The sequence below is a fragment of the Tympanuchus pallidicinctus genome, unplaced genomic scaffold (assembly GCF_026119805.1).
Source record: "Tympanuchus pallidicinctus isolate F22 unplaced genomic scaffold, pur_lepc_1.0 scaffold26, whole genome shotgun sequence".
Lineage (NCBI taxonomy): Eukaryota > Metazoa > Chordata > Aves > Galliformes > Phasianidae > Tympanuchus > Tympanuchus pallidicinctus.
Genome location: NW_026294743.1, coordinates 1,298,310 through 1,316,371, shown reverse-complemented (window position 1 = coordinate 1,316,371; position 18,062 = coordinate 1,298,310). Strand labels below are relative to the sequence as shown.

At 35.6% G+C, this 18,062-nt stretch overlaps 1 protein-coding gene across 2 annotated transcripts in view; it reads right to left on the bottom strand.

The window, feature by feature from the left end:
- The window catches only part of IQCM (IQ motif containing M), a 167,736-nt gene that overhangs the window by 83,900 nt on the left and 65,774 nt on the right, over positions 1-18,062 (bottom strand). For both annotated transcript variants that reach the window (XM_052690229.1, XM_052690228.1), the window contains 3 exons: positions 12,530-12,830; positions 6,521-6,614; positions 3,000-3,070 (listed from right to left, as the gene is read on the bottom strand). In XM_052690229.1, coding sequence (XP_052546189.1) covers positions 3,000-3,070; positions 6,521-6,614; positions 12,530-12,830 — 466 coding nt within the window. The remainder of the gene's footprint in view (positions 1-2,999; positions 3,071-6,520; positions 6,615-12,529; positions 12,831-18,062) is intronic.

Here is an 18,062-nt window from a genome sequence, read left to right as displayed (position 1 = left end):
TGTATCTGTAATTGAAGTGGATCAGTTAATCTCAGTTCATATTTTCATATATGCCTGCTGATATACATGCAAACATGTTAATGAATCAATGCTTGGCTATAGTCTTAAAGTTCTTGCCTCATAGCTTTAATTGAATTAGCTAGCTTTCCTAACAGTGTATCAGCCTCTTCCACAAAAGCAATGATGATCACAATTTAATATGCAGTTTAGGCTCAGAGGAATACAACCAAATCTCTACAAACATGTACAGAATTAGTCAGTTTTTGTTCACAAAAGACATGGAAAAAGCTCCGGTTTATTTACTTTGCAAGACAGCTGGACTAAAGTAATTTGCTAAAAACAGTCTAGAATTTATCTTGACATTTTTCATGAAATAATTTACTGTTTTTACTGAAGACTGAGATATTCAACTAGTTTGACAACTGCTTGAATATGGTTTGAAGAAATTAGGCTTTAACCACTAAATAAATTATTAGAAAATATATATTCTTTTTATATTCCTAGGAATTTGCATCACTACCAGTTCCTTGTTCTTCACAACAAAATCCACTAACTTTAAAAAGCACTTTTAGTGGGGGGGGGAAGAGAGGAGGGAGAGGAGAAAACTGTACTTTGCATTTTTTCAGTGAACAAAAACAGAACAAAAGAAAAGCTAACTTGGAAATTATTAAATAGCAGCATTTTTAAAATATTTTCTTTGAAATCAACATTTCTGTAGATATTATGAGGGCATAATTAAGGGTTCTTTATAAAGACGAGCAACAAACACCATTTTACAGCTGAGCTCAACTTTTGCTACTGATAGGAAAAAAAGGTAACACCAATAAAATAGCCATCTTTTTTGTTTTAAAATATACTGCTAAATTATGTTCCTCTCTCTTTTTATTAATGGCTCCTGCACTACAACATAACTCCAACCAATATTCACATAAGGAAATCAATGATTTCGCACACATCCAGGGCTTGCTTACATGTATCAGTTCAAATAAGCAAATATGCAACTATCAGAAGGAAAATGATTTAGCAGAGGGTTGTTAGTTAAGGTAGTATGGTTAAGCTGTGGTTGGACTCAATGATCTTTAAGGTCTTTTCTAACCTGAGTGATTCTATGATTTTATGAAAAACAACTATGTCCCTTGAAAAGCAAAGTCAGAAACTTTTGCAAGATTGTCTCACATTCTTCTGTTTCACTGAATATCATTTCAGTTCTCTCACTGACACCACAGAGGTTTTTCCTCTTCATTGCATCCCGTGGTTTGCACAGCACGAATGGTGGGAGCTAGTTTTACTAGCCAGCAGATCTGGGCCAGCTAGGAAGGAAAAGTAATCCTGTGCTGAAAAAAACAGTGACAGATTGCTTCCTCCCTGTAATAGAGGGAGGAGCAAAGCACAAACAGTAACTGAGAGTTACTCCCTGCCTGATCTGAGCCAGGGGGGACAACTGCCACCTAGTTTGGAAGTAATGATCATGCTCCCCTAATTTAGTTGTAAAGAACAATTAAGTAAAGCTTTTCAGAGCCTCTTTGCCATTCTTCACAATACCGGCAAAAACACTTTGTGAATACTCTCTAAACTTTCCCATTCCTTAAGACAGCAGCTTCTTATTGATTGTACCATAAATCAGCCTCATCTTGACTGCTTGCACAGAAATTTGGATTTTGAAATGGGTGACAGTCATAAATAGAAGTTGCTTAACAACAGAAGGGATGTTAACTCTTTCTAAGTACCTGTTTCAGCATCCATTGTTTTTGAAAGCCTTGAAAGACTCTACAAGTGCAGAGAGAAAGGGAAGATCAGAACAGACAGATCATTTTACTGCTAGCAACAGACTGTCTAGGGACTTTTTAGTGCAGTAGATTAGCGTTGATGTTTAGTGACTAATATGATCCAGTGCTCAGTTAAGTCTGTGAAAGCCTTAAGAGACATTTATGGAAAACACATTTTTGTTGTTGTTTCAGTTTATCACCGAAATTTTGTGTCACGTGAGCGTCTTTTCAGACAGAACTCAGATCTCTTTACCTGATTCTCAATGCCCTTGGGCTGAAAGAGACAAAAATAAGATCCTCAGGTCTCACAAGTCACCAATTTTGCATCAGAAACATTTACTGCAGATTTCTTGCCATCACATGATGATCACATGATCACAATTAGTGAATTCGCATGGAGGAACAGTTCAGTCTGTCAGCTGACCCTTTCAATACAGCATTTCATGTCAGTGACAAGATAATAGAAGCTTAAGACAGAATTTGAGAGTCTGTGAGGGCAAATACAAGACTAGCCTGACAGTCCAGATATTCATCCTGTAAAATGGAGGCATTAAACAAAGAAGGCTTGAGCAGAATTAGAATAGCTATGACAACAAGCAAGATAGAGGGGTAAAGATTCTAAAGTCAGGATCAAGAACCAAGGCTAGAGCAGATAGAAGCACATGAGGTCTCAGAATCATTGACCAGAGGTACAGCTGTATGCTGTACACTGGAAAAACCATCAGTCAAGCTTTTGGGCCGGTATCTGCATCCCCTGGGGGCAGACTGTTGTTTGGATGAACAGTGCTTAGATATCTGCATATCCAAGTGAGGTCTGGAAGAGATCTGATGCATGTCAGAAGTGATCAAGAATAGGGCTTGATAGTAGGTATGTTTAGTCAGATAAATTCTTACTACTGTCTCATATGTACAAGGAAATATAAATAGTAGTGCACAGCGAAACACAGTCAGACATATATCCATCTGAGTTTGAAGGCTAGAGCATAAGTGTTTCAAGTAAGCTAGTAAAGCCAGTTCACTGGGAAGGAGGGGATAAATACTATGCATTGTCCCTGAGTTAAGGCAAACATGCCTAGCATCAATGTTTTAAACATCTTCAGGTTTGAAGGACATTAGAAAAGAACATATGTCCCAGCTACCCCTCAAAAAACTCAAGTTATCTTTTCTAGTTCTCTGCATAGACTGGTCAGATTATAGCTACTCTACACCAGAAAAGGATGTACTCCTCCTTACCTTTGTGCGTAATCTGAAACCCAGGAGTATCACTTGGCCCACGTGAAGAACTAGGTAAATCCAGGGGTCTGCTTCAGAAAAAAATAGTAAAAAAAAAAAAAAAAAAAAAAAAAAAAAATCAAAACTTAATCATCTGTATTTCTATATGATTTTATTGTAAGATGAACTATTATTGTGCAATATATTACTTTGAAATATGTTTTTAAACACTTCAAAATTAAGTCTAAGTGTATCATTTGAATGAACAGTAACTTTTTGATTGAGTACCTGCTAATTGGAGAGACTAATTTCTAAACTAGCTGTTCTTTTCAGACGTGCTTGTAAGTCACTGCAATCCAAAAACTGCTTTATAATAATATAAAATAAATTGATGGTTTTATTCTAGTTCTTCACAGATTGACTTCTGTCATCTTGACTTTAATTAGCTGGCACTCATTGAGATTGTAAGTATGGAAGGCAAAGAATGAAATTAAACAAATATTTCCTACAGTAGCACTGGAAAATACAAAATTTGTCTATACTGGTAAAATGTGGGCAAGTAGCATTGCCTACAGATAAGCTGATACAGTAATAGTAGGCATCAGTGAGACAAGGAAAACTACTTCTGGGAAGCTCCATTTACTTTTGGATGAGTGGGAGCAGACTTCTCTGGATTTTGTTTCTCCATAATCATGCTGATCTGCCTGCTAATCTGTTCAAGGGCTGTTATACAAAATAATTACAGTAGTTCCAGATGTTTCATTTATCTTACCATCAAAACAATGTTGTATGTAGTTGTGGTGAATAATTTCAAAGATAGTAACTACATTCTATCAGAAAAATCAGTTACTGAGAACTAATGTGTGTTCATGAGAACTTCATGTTCACACTACTTCAGGTTCACAAAAGCCATTCACCTACTTGTTGAATGTATGTTCAGTTAGGTAGATTGGGCTTTCGAGCTCCATTAAATACGGAAATGTTATTTCAATGTAAATACTATTATCTAAAATGTTTCAACCTATCTGCTTAACTGTGGTTAGTTTTGCATAATGCTAGACACAGAAAGCATACTCAGACCAGTGAATAAGTTTGTTCCCATTGCCAGTTTCTAGAACTGTTGTGAAATAACAAGCAGTCCCAGGAGCTTCCATGGGATAAACATCTCAGTTTCAGCTCTGCCTTGCAGATGAACTCATCAAGAACTGTCATAGTCAGTAATAACATTGAATGCTTTCAAAACTTCAGTATAGCCTTTTCCATACCTGTCGTGCAACCACAGATCCCGATACTAGTGAAAGATAAATAGAAAACTCATGGAAATCATTATCATAACTCATGCTATCATAACATCACACTGCTATCAACCAGAAGCATAGTGCCTACTATTGTTTTATCATTGAGGTAACGTTAAACTTTACAAAAATACATAAGCTTACATAAAATATAAACTTTCCACATCATATATCATATAACACTCATTTTCTTTTATAATGCTCTCCAGGAATGATCAGGAGGCCAATCAAATAACCACAAATGTGGTTACCTGAGATAATCAGGCTGAAAAGATAGTGTGCTGAAAGCAATACCAGATGAAATCAGAAGTACAGATATAAATTCATTTTCTTGGGAGTGTCACCACTGGAACTTTAAGTAAATTCAGAAGGACTTCGGGAGACTCATTGAGCTTTTCTACTATACTGAAGAATCTTAAGAGCCTTGTGTAAGAGAAGGCAAAAGACAAAGTCCGCTTAGAATTATCCACTGATTTTCAGTTAAGAGTTCATGTACTACAGACGATGACAGGGTAGTAACAATTCTATTTTCAGCCAGTTCTCTGCACTTCAATAAATACAACTGCTGTGTGTGCCTTAGAAGTAGCTAGTTAACGTTACCATCATCACTCAGAAAAATACATTAGCTGAAGTAAATGCAGCCACAAGTATGGAACAATGTAACAGGCATACACAGGAAAGTGTCATTGTCTGCCATGTGTTTTCCTAATATACAACTATATATGAAGTAGTCAAAAATGGAAGTCCAAAAACTTAACAGTCAACCTCAATGTGATATCCATTTGCTCATGACAATCCTCCCACTTCTTTTTCTGCTTTTCAGTGTTTTTTTTGTTGTTGTTGTTTATTATTGCCAATCTCCTCCACACACTGTGACTTTATTCCTCCTTTCTATCTAGGTGCGCACAAGAGATGATGGGAGCAAAGGAATAGCAGATAGTGGAAACTGCAAAATCATCAGATAAGCATTTCAGTAACTATATTAAGGCTTGTTCATGTAGGATAGAAGTAAGAGCAAATGAAAAGTCTTTCAAAAGCTGTATTTCCCTCTCCCTTTGAGCATTTGTGGAAAGAAGCAGTCAGAGCCCACTGACACAGCTGAAGCATATTCTATGGGCAGCCATTTCCACTGTCCTCATTCCAAGGCAAAATAATTGCCTTGCTAAACAGACAGAATGCTAAGTTCCTAAGACTACACAGTTAGATCTCTATATTCTTCCACCAATGCATCTATCTCAAATTGAAACCGAAAACGTTTCACTAAGGATGTTCCTTAAAGTGCTAGAATTCAGATGATAAAAGGAAGGTATTGTCCTCAATTTTGAGGTATTATTATTAGAAAGGTGTTTGAAATGATAAAAAGGATGTTTGAGAAATCTTTAAAATTATCAAAAAAAATACAGCAATTTTTGAGAAGATTCAGCTTACAAAGTGTCTGTCACAAGTGCAAATAAATACCCATAATGGGTTAGAGCATGCTCCATTATGCATGTTAGTGAGTGGGCACGTGTTCATACAGGGCACAGGGGCTGCAGCTGTAAATAAATACTCATCAATGCAGTTACTACCATACAGCCCATGCCTGTGTATGTTCACAAGGTGATGCTGCCACAAGGGAGAAATGTGCCATGGAATGATGATGCCATGCCAATCGATTAGAACAGAATGAAGAAAGAAGTTCATTTCTGGGAGTAGAACAGAGCCAGGTCTTCACCACTGGAAATGATCATCGTTCCACTTAACTGACATCTTAAAAAGGAAAAGACAAAGTCGGTATGCCAAAAATAAAGTGTAAATGAAGTTTAAATATATATCAGTAGTGTTTTGTTATGTGGCCTAAACCTGGGGTGCAAGATTTAAATGTGATTTTGATTACTAAAATCCATGAGGAAAAAAAAAATCATTTTAACAAGTAAATTTAAAAATATAAAAAATTTTCAGCATCTCTTACTCTTGCAACCAGAGTTTTAGAAGTGTATCACTGGAAAAAGCTCATCCTGCATTTGCACTGATATCTTGGAATTAATTACATATTCAGGAGGCACCTCTGAGCTCTGTAAAAATAAACAAAGCAATCCAACTACAGAACATTTTTCCTAGGTCTTATAGAACTCTACAATCTCTCAAAGAATTTACAGTATGAAATTTACTGTAAGTGTAACATATAATACGTAAAAAGAAAGGGTAAACTTAATTTGTATTTCAGAACGAAGACAATTTAGGTCAGCCAGTTCTATCAGATCTTACCTGAGATAGGAAAGTTTCTCCTTTTTTTCCTCATTCTTCCGAGCTCTACACAGCGAGTCAATCCCAGACAATAATTCAGCAACACTTATTTTCTCTATAAAAGAAAAAGGTAAGCAATATATTAACAATTTCAATTATATTCATTCATTCACATATGTACGAACATAGAAAGCCCTAGAGAAGAAAAAACAAATCATCCTGGTTTTTATTTTGTTTTACAAGAAAGAGTATGAGAAACTTCTCAGGAAAACTACAAACATATGCACATCCTGCAAACAGACATTCTTTCCAATGTCATTCTGCAATTAATTTTGGACTCCAAACCATTATGGAAGTGGACCACACACTCCACACACACAGCTCTGTTTTATATTCACATGCATGGTGAAAACTAAAACACTTTTAAGCAGAAAAACCGCTTTAGAAAAGATCTGGTTAGGAATGTATACATATAGCAATTGTTTTAAGAGTCAAAGACAGCAAAAACATTCAATAGGCTTCAAATATGTACATTATACAAGTATTGTTTCTTTTTCCCTCAGTTGTATTCTCCCTCCAGAAATTTTCCTTAAAAAAAAAAAAAAAAAAAAGAGAAAGAAAGAAAGAATACTTTCCCTAGGCATTTACTTCCTCAGATTAACATATTCTCTTTTTTTCAATATTGTGGACTGCTTTACATTTTGTACTGTGTTCACTCAAAAACAGAAATTTGGAAACTGTTTCTCTGAGCACCCACATAAACATACCACAGTGCATTATGGGCAAGATAGAACTGAGGATGCTCACAGCAGTAAGCCCCAATGTACAAGTTCAACACTTGCAAATGGAACATATTTTAAGCCTTTCTCTTACAAACATCCATACTTTTCAGAGAGAAGCAACATGCACGACTAAATAATAAATGAATAATACGGAGGGATTAAAAAAAAACTCTAACAGGTCCTGGGAGCCCTTCTCACCTCTCTGCAGCAGATAAAATGCAGCATATGCAGCTTCTACGCAGTAACAGCTCACTGCAATTAGCTCGGCGACATTCCCCTGCAGTCTTCCTACACTCAAGTATGAGAGCAAAATTTACCACCAAATCATGGATCTCCAGTAGGTGGAGTGCCAAACCCAGAGGAATAGTGCTCACATCTTGAGATGCACCTACATAGAAGTGCAGATTCCCACGGATCTTTTCATACTTTATGATTTACCACTTTGATTTCAGAAATCATTCCTCTTCTGCATTTAAAATGTGCGTGTTGATTTAGGAGAGCTATAACGGATTGCTCTGTTTCAGCACTAAGTAAATTCACATACTCCATGAAGCAATTTAAGCGAGCTCATATTTTTGGCCTTCTCTGTATTTTTGGCATTTTCCTATTTTTGTGTTCAATACAGTTATGCATTTTTACAAACTACATAATGTTTGCCTTAGAACTACCCTCATCTCCTTCTCCTCCGATTTGTACAACTTAGGGTCTTTTTGTTCTTCTCTCTATTAACATATCATTAGCTCCTCTGTAGACAGAGATCATTCCACAGAAAATGTTAATTTCAAATATAGAACCCAAGCAGAAAAATTATCTGCTTGGCATAAAACTTTCAAGATTTCTATATATGTCAAGTACACAGAAAGGCTTTATAGTACATCTTTCAAATTCCTCAGCATGAAGAACTACTGTTCTAAATGCGAGGTACATATCTTTTATGAGAAGACAATATCAGTGCTAATAGCATGGCTTTTTCAGCTGACATAGTCTTTCTTCTTCGCATGCAAGTTTGCAACATCTTCCTCACATTTTGGCACTTTCATTTCATACTTCACAGTTTTCTTAGTGCTTTGAGCTTTGAAAGATAGCTCATTTATTTGCTATACCTAGATGCCACAAGTCTTTGATTATGCTATATAAAGATGTAGAGGAAGATGTTGATGGAGTTCCACCAGAAAAATAATTACTTTGAAAGGATTCCAGAAACTGATCTAGTGTAACTGCTGTTTGTCTAGAATACAAACACCAGCAGCCTTGCCAGACTGCAAATTCATGATATTTCTGAAAAGTTGCTCATTGCACTGTTTGTTCAAAGATCAGTCATGATGACAACAGTGCAAAGGATACAGTGTTAGGTGATGACAGAAGTTCCATCAAGACTATGTGTAATAGTTATTTAGGATATTTCTCTTATATAGCCCCTATACAAAACATGTTTACAATACACATAAACAGAATGGTTGGAATCTTCCCCAGACACGGATTTCCTCTTAGCTATTCTCCAAAGCAGTGGTGTTTTAAGTCATTATTGTTCAGTGAATCCACTGTATTTTTTTCACTGAATGACTTCAAGCCAAACTTGTCTTCATCTCTCTGTTTTCTCAACCTCTGCTTCTCTCTTCCCCTCAGCCAGCCATTCTGCTAGATAGCAGGCTAAAACAAATGGGTCTGCAATAAGGACCAGAGGTGTTCAAAGCCAGAGTCATTAATGCCTCTAAATTAGGGAAGAAAGTAAAAGGAAGAGTCTGCAGGTGACTTCAGGAAAAAGAAAAGACTTAACAGTTACCTTAGAATACATTTTCTAAACACAATGTATAGTTCAGATAAAACCACATCTGGTTTTACATTGTTGTTGCTGTTCTGCTCAATGAAATATTCAATAATGATAATTCCCTTACAATGCACAGGGACTTTCTAAAAGTATAATTTAACACTCAGAAACACTGGCTTAGACTAACTCTAAAACAGAGCATGAAGTCATAAAGATGCACAGATGTTACTATTTGGAAACATTAAAGAGGTACTGAAGCTCTCAAGCACCTCCCAAGTTGTGTTGATTTCAGCAGTTATGAGTCATAAGGGAAGAAGATACTATTGAAATTACATGCCTGGGACACTTTTCTTTACCACTTACAGTTAGGAAAAAACAACAGTGTCTTCAAAAATACTTAATGTGGAGAAAAGCACTGTGAAAGACTGCAAATACCAGGAACTGAAATGAATAAATCAGCTTACCTCTATTTATGCAGTTAAAAAAAAAGAACAATGCTAATGCATTACTCGTTTCTGATGATACCATGGAAGGTTCAGGAGATCTAATTTCATAAATGTATATAAATAAATAAATAAATAAATAAAAAGGCGAGTGCTGGAGGTTCTGAAAGTCACAGTACTGATTATTTCAGAGAAATGTTTGTATAATGAACTTGGGCAGTTCTATAAACACAGCAAAGAATATGAGATTACTCATACATGCTGTACCAGTCCTTCTCTGATTAATAATTGCATTGAATCCACTGAATCAACTAGGAGAGCAAATGCACTCAGAAGGTCTTATTTATTAAAGAAGACTCTGACCTTTCCTGAGATCACTTTAGTAGCTCAAGACTACAATATGTGCAAACAGAGATTTCGTGCTGAGCATGGAAGTTTACTACAGTGTGCTACTATAGTTAAACTCATGCTACCATATCTTTCTACCCCAGACAAAATAGTTCTCAAATGAAGACAATATTGAAAGAGGTGCAATCCAGTAACCCTGCTCACTTTGGCAACTGTAATCTAAAATTTCTGAAGGCACTCTTTGGGGGTGGAAATGAAATCTCTGTGAGCTGGATAGCCCACTGAGTTTTAGTGAACCAGAATTTAACTAAGGCAGAGGAGAGGTAATGCTATCCATGTTGCACTTTTGCCAGTACAAAAATAAAGACACACTAGAGGAGATAATTAAAGGAATGTCTGTATTAATAAGTCAAGGAATGGAGTACCAAAAATGGGAGAAAGTAAGCATTAATAAAAATAGAAACTTCAAAGTTTTTTCCTCCATGTATTTGTTCTTCGGGGATTCTCCACGTAGAAACATCTCTTCCCTAGTCATCTTTTCTCTGTAGGAGCAATCTGATTTTTGCTTGTGCCTAGAGATAACTAGTTATCAACACATACTTCAATTCGTTACTGGGTACCACCTAGCCTCTCTTCGCTGGGCTTCCACTTAAGCTAATGAAATGAGTCAGTGCAAGTACCGTATCACTTTTTTTCCACAAAATGTTCTCTTACATATTTCTCTACACATCCCAGTACCAGTTTCAAACATCTTTTCCTATTAATTGTGATTTGGCCCTAGATGTTTAAACATACAAATTTAGATAAATAAATTTAGTATTATTTAAATATCTAGAAGGACATTTACTGAGAAACTGGCTGATTCAGAGCACTCAAAATGAGATGAAATCTACAAAAATTCCCATCTTAATAGGAATTTGAAGAGTAAACAACACATTTGAATGTAGAAACTGTTTTCTAAGGCATCAGAACCACTAAGCAGACTTTCTCAACTTTCTTATCAAAATGCAAAGGAGATCTTTTCTTCCCCCTCAGAATTTAGCAGATTGCATCATACTGCAAGACTTGGGTAGCCTATATAGAACACAGATAAAAGTCTAAAGGTTAAAGATGTCAGGAAGCTGGATTTGGTTTATAACTTGCAGTGCTTAGTGGTTTCATCTGTTTATCTCTAAATAAATACTTGACAAGGCCAAAGGAGTAGAGCTTGAAGCTATTTTTGCCAAAAGCAGTTTACTCAATGCTGAGCAGTTCAAATGTAAAAGAAAAAATTAGATGTACAGATATTTTCCTTCAGAGCAGCTCTTTATAGACCTGCATGAGATTTATTGTACCTCAAGTAGAACCAGTGACAGTTAAACTTATCAGCTGGCTAGGCCTGAAAAAACTGGAAATATTTTACGTATGCCCATTACAACGCTGCTCTTCACAACACACAAAGCTACAACCTTCAAAGTAAAAATGAATGCAAAAATGTGTGGGAAATATGTCCCCTTTTAATGGAGAGTTTAGGGTTTTACACACACACACACAAACACACACACACACACACACAACAACCAACCACCATGCTTCACAAAAAGTGAAGTTTCCTTCCTCATCACAGAATCAAATAAAGTGAGCCCAAACCAGAGCCTTTCACACAATATTACATAAACGTCACAGAACAGACACAATTCACTTCACATCTTCCTCCTTTTCCTTCTACTTTGGAAGGAAAGTGAGGACAGAGATGAAAAGATGAAGGTTATATTCAATATAAAAAAAGTGCTAGCTGAAAATACGTTATTTTGATGAAAATTGTGACTTTAAATGAAGGCTGTTCTGCAAGTAAAGCCTCCTATTTTATTGTGTTGGCTCACAACATCAGAGGCAGATGCAGGTAGTATTGCTGAAGAGGTTGAACCTTCATACCAACATTATGTGACATGTTGTTGTTTGACAGACGGCAGAATAGAGGGGCAGTGTGAAAAACGATGTCTGACATGGAAGTATATACAAAGCAAAGGTGAGTCACTGAATTCTGTCATGCAGAAAAATGGCACCTGCTGACATTCACTTACACTTGCTGAATATTTATGGAAATCAAACAGTGGATGTAAGCATGGTGAAGTGGTGCATGATGCGTTTCAGCAGTTGCGACAGCGATGTGAAAGACAAGCCACATTCCAGATAGCCACGCACAACTGTCTCACCATGAAATGAAGAGCATCTCAGTCAGCTCATACTCTGCTAACGGTGGTGACTACATTGAAAAATAATGTTTTGTAGCCAACAGTTTAGTCTACTGGTGTTATTGTTCCCTTAGAACATATTTTAATTTCCATGGAAATAAATAGGAGGCATTACTTTCAGTGTGCCCTCTGTATAATTAAATTTTTTTACTCACTTGATCTGCTTTTTACAGAAATTGGTGGGTTGTTGTAAAAAATATAAAAGACTTCTCCAATATTTTTCCCCTCAATACTTCTATGAGAGTATGTAATTTACAAACAAGTACATACATATATGTATTATGCTGAAACTTTGAAAAGATTCTAAAGAAGCTCATCAGTCACACAGAACTATTAATTAACATAGAAAAATAAAAATGTTAGACTTGTAAAAAAAAAAAAAAAAGTGGGCAAGTGGTGAATTGTTGAATTTCCTCCTGTTTTAAAAATGACATGTGAAAGAAAAGATTTCTTACCTTCTTGTTCCACAGCGTAACATGGAGATAGGTAGACATAAGCCTTGTAAGTTTTGATAGCCTTCTGAGAAAACATAGGGTTGGATATTCCATAACATGGTGTTTCAGGTAACTTATAGAACCTTTCTTCTAACCAAGAATCTTGCCGAAAAATGCTTGGTCTTGCCATTCCAAAAGTTTTGTTATTATAAGGGTTGGCATTATTTTCCAGAACAGAGGCAGCGCTTAGACATGTCTGAGTTGAGCCCCAGCAGCAATAAGGTACAGTAAGTTTTTGGGAAGACAAGGATCCTTTGCATTTCTGTTGATTAAGTAGAGACATGCTATTAAGGTCACAATAGTTTTGAATTATTTCTTTTGCACTGAATTATCTCCAATATCTGTTATAAAATAACAATGAAATAGTTATTTCAGAAATGCCACCCATGAAGCAATATTTCCCTTGTAAAGCCAAGCTTTATCATTTTACTTTTATTTGCATTTAAAAGAAATCATTGGGTTTTTTCAATGAATATCACTACCTTCTTCTTAAATAAAAAAACATGTAAGACAAAAATGAATAAATTCTGCCGCAGTTTTCAGATCTCCAAACATCTCCTGATTCCAAAATCTCTACGTATTGGAGTGCTGTAATATGAAAACCTTTGGCAAGAGCCAATCCCATCTCCAATCCAGAACTTTGAGATTAGATTTCACACCTACTTAGCAGCTGGTCACATACCATTGGCCCATTTTATGCAAATAGATTTTCATTTACTAAACAATCATTTCTATTTATTGTCAGCACAACTAAATTTCTTAAGGACAGCTTAATAATAAAGCTGCACCATTATGCCATTTATGAATGTAGTCAAATACTTGTAATTCCATTTTTTACATGTTACTGCCATTTAGTATTCTATCCCGTTTAAAAACATGGTTGGTAGTACACAGATATGAAGCAGAGAAATCCCTGTCTTATCTAGAAAATATACTATTCAGGTCCCACTTCTAAAAAGGATCACTAAATTAGTTTTGTAATGCTCACATAGGTAAAATTAACAAAGAACTGACGTGAACTTCACACGCATTTACTAGTTTAGCAAAGATTAATTACAGTAGTAATTACGCAATATTTTAGAAAGTTCCCCTTCCATCTAGACTCTGAGCCAGGTTTTGCCACAAACTGTAATACCATAAATAAGGGGTGCATTCACGTTTCCTGACCTGGTCTAGCATTAGGTGAAAATATCCTTCTGCAACCAAGCCAGTTCCTATTGGAACAGTAGAAAAGGGATGCAAACATTGCAAGGAGTTGAAACTAGATGATCATTGTGGTCTTTTTTAACCCAGGCTATTCTATGGTTCTATGAAGCACCTTTTGTGCTGGAGCAGAAAGCACAGGAGCAAACTGGAGAAGGGCGGCGGCTGAGTAGGAAGAGAGGAATGAAAAGTAAAGAAGCGGAAAAAAAATCTGCATCCTCAGCTAGCCATTTTCCTATCTTTGTGCAAATGTGATCCCATGAGATTACAGCCACTGGAAAGGCAAAAAAAAAAAAAAAAAAACCTGTGCTCACTAAATTTGTTTTTATTAAAGGAGACTTAAGTGAGTGTTGAAGATGTAGTAAAGGCAAAAGCAGACGCAATTAAAGTAAAGCTGTGGAATAAACTCAAATATAGAGAAGAGATAATGAACAGAAATAATAGAATTTACTAAGAGAAACATTAAAATGATTGAGAGGTTACAATCAGCAACAGAAAGGAATTTGCATTCAGGGACAGCAAACCTGAACTATGAAAAGAAGTGATGAATACGAAGACCTATAGTTGCAGGGGATGGGTAAAAAAAAAGTCATCAATATAAAAACAGTGCAGAGAGAAAGATCTTCAGGAACAGATAGAAAGTCCCCAGCCATCTTGCAGCATGAAAGACATTGTGCTGAAACATGTTGTGGAATTTAGCAGGGAGGTGGGGAGAAAATTAGAATAAAGTTTCACCAAATGCTGCAAAAGATAACATTTTCAAAGGGAGAAGAGAATTGGAAGTGTCAAGGATAAAGAAAACAAATGAGAAAAGTGTGTGGAACACATTCTAAGCAATTCTCAAATTTGGCAATCTGAGAAAAGTTTCAGGTTGAGATGGGAAGCTGAGTGGAGGCAATTCCAGGTGCATGAGAATAATAGCAACTACTTTTGTTTGCAGATCCACTGAACGTAGTTTTCTAAAGAGAAGAACGAGTGTAAATTACTAGTGAGACACGTGTCCGCACATTGAGGGTTGGGATACTGAGTATAGGTAGATAAATTTGTGGCCTACAGCATGAAATCGGCTTAAACAGATTGAAATTATTTTTACACAATATCTACAGAAAACGATGTTTTGTATTTAATTTCAACTCATTTCCTTGCAGAAAAAAATTTCTGTGAATGCATATCACTTCATGTTGTAAATGCCCAAGGGATGTACAACATTTCGCAATAACTTTTGTTTTATGTTTATTCAATTAGCAGAGTTTTGTTAATTACAAATGAATTAATAAGGCTGCTCCTTCATGTGCAGTTTGATAAAGAATATTCCCCTTCCTGCTGCTAATACATTTGATCTATTTTGTAAGCACAAAAAATATACATTCAGAAATGGTCATTTGAGTGAGTATCCCAAACACTAGTTCTAACAAGAAAGTATAATTATCCCTACATATTGTAGAAGACCTCCAATTTTTCAGGTACTCAAACACCAAAAAAAAAAAAAGAGTAGAAAGAAGCCATTTTGCATGTAATAATAAGATGGTCCTCTATATTACTATGGTATCTACATGACGTAGGCTTTAAGGAGAAAAAAAGTAGTTTAGGGTAAACCTTCTAGGTAAATAGTTAAGTATTACTCCCTGTGTAACTGAAAAAAACTGAATTCCACTATCTGGTTGATTTACCAACATCTGTTTACTAAGAAGACTCAATGCAGTCAGAAAAGTAACAAGCTTGAAAACCATCAGAAAATATATGGTTCAGAGAAAGTTACTTCCTGTTTCAACTGGGGTGACTGAAGAAATGAGATTTTCTATTACAGTCCATCACTGAGAAGAAATATTAAAATATTACAGTAATGTTTTCTATGTAAACCTTTTTCTCCACAAGTTTTAGCTGCGCAATTAAGAATGGACAACTCTTTAACATAAGAACGTGGACAAGTCGCTGTATTAGTTGTCAGACAAAGATTACTGAGAGAAAAAGTTGCGACTGAGAAACAAAATCAGGTCTTTTCCACCAGTGATTTCAACCTTCGACATTACCAAGGGTCTTGTCTAAGAGTTTATAAAATAGAGACCTAAGAAAACTTATGAAGGCTGACCACAGCACAGTCCTTGGTCTCACAATCCTTCTGTGCAACTGAGCTAGACAGGTTCCTGCATTGTCATCATCATCCTCATAATTTTGAGCTTGTTCAACTTCCCAAGCCTGATCTCTAAAGATGCAAATGAACATTGATATTAATAATAATATATAATATATATCCTTCTATTAAGAAAAAGGATTGTGAAATGTGTTTTGCTCATCTTTCCCAAAAGTTTGTTTTTAGGGAAATAGAGGATTGTATTTAGAGCACTTTGTCTACAAACTTTACAGTTGTTCTTGGGAGAAGAAAATTGGATAACATACAATACTTTAAAAAATTGCAAAGCATTTGGCTTGTTTCAACATCTCTCACATTTTCACTGAGGGAGGGACAGTATTAAATACAATAGCTCACACAGAAATTATCAGAATTTCTTTTAAAATAATTCATTAGTTACAACTTTTGTAAATATATTATACACTCCTACTACAAAATGAGGATTGTCTATTAAATCAGTATTTATAATACAGGCTAGCTAGTATCTACCTCTTCAGTTGTCAGTATCATTTTTCATGATCTGGAAGAAAATACTAAGCAATTGCTGACAAAACTTGCAGAGCATGCAAAAATTGGTGGACCGAGGCAAGCATTCTACAGAATAATCTGTTTCAAATGGTTAGGTGGCTTCATTCGCACAAGACAAATTTTTAAACAAAGAAAAATGAAAAGTCATAAATCCATTCAAAGGGAATGCAAGCCACATTTACAGGATGAGGAACTGGAAAAAAAGTTATTCTGAAGGTGGATAAGAAACTGTCAACACAGTGCAAAGCTATTGCTAAATGAGCTAATTGGATCCTTACAAAAGTAAAGGAATATTTAAATAGTTGATGTTTTGCATTATTTCTATGTTAACACTGATGCCACCAGTGCTGGAATACTACATTTACTCTGAAATGTACGTTAAAAACAAAGACAAAAAAAAAAGGAAGATTCAGAGGTGAATTAAAAGATCGGCTGATACCAGAAAAATCTAACTAAAGAGAAGGTTAATATACTTACCTTCATCAAAAAAGCATCAGAAAATTACTTGCTCACAATGAGAGAAGCTAGAGTAAATCAGCTGAAAGTGTGGAAAACTTGTGTGAAAGTGAAAAAGTCTCAGCTGCTTAGAATAATGCAAATGTGTTATGTATAAAGAAGTCATATACATAGATGGTATATAGACACTGCTGATTGTAAAAAATATCACTGCTCTCCATTTAAAGGGATTGGTACTGCTAATTTCCAGGAAAATGGGGAAATAGAGAATACTAGAGTTAAGAAAAAGCTGTTAAGCTGTTGCCTTATCACCACTCATGTTCAGAATAGGTAGAAAAATGAATTATTCACCAGCTGAAAACACCAAAGTATCCACTTTCTCTCATCGCTCCTTAAAAAATAAAAAATAAAAAAATAAAGAAAATTAAAAAAAAAAAAGGAGAAAAGAATTTGGATTAGTCAGTCAAATAAAGAGTGAGACAAATTCAGATCTGAAGAGTATGAAGCAGTGTACGCAGACGTTAAACAGGGTTAGAGGGAACATTACTTGGGACCGCGGAGTGGGGGGAGGAGTGAGGGTTTATGGTTGGTTGTTTCTGTTTGATAGGGAGTAGTGGAATTGGGAGGGTTGTCTATTTGTTTAAAACAAATATACGATTAGAAATAAAGGAAAATGCAACAAAAATTGAATTACTTGCTTGTAAGCCAACACTTACAATTATGCTCTCCATAAAAAAAAAAAAAAAAAAAAAGGTTCAAACAGTAAACTCTGCTGTCCACTATGAACTTCGCATTTTCGTATTTACCACAGGAAAGAAAATATTCTGAAGGCAATAAATCACACTCTGAATGTACCTATGTGGTAAGAAGATTTTTAAATGCTGACTTTTTAATCAGAAAGTAATATGTAGCAAAACCCAACATTTAAAATGAAATTCAAGAATTCCTCAGCCACGTTATGCAGGAAGCCAGTCTATATTATTTTAACAGTTCCTCACAGCTTTGAATTCACCGACACTAAGAATACAGGCATTCCTGAATTCCACTGCAATAGAAAAGGTAACTTGCACCAGATATTAATGGTAGTGCATACGGACAGATACAAATCCTAAGTGAATCCTCATCTGCTACTGAAGGGCAGATGTTGCTACATTTTCTGGCTTTCTTGAAAATGTA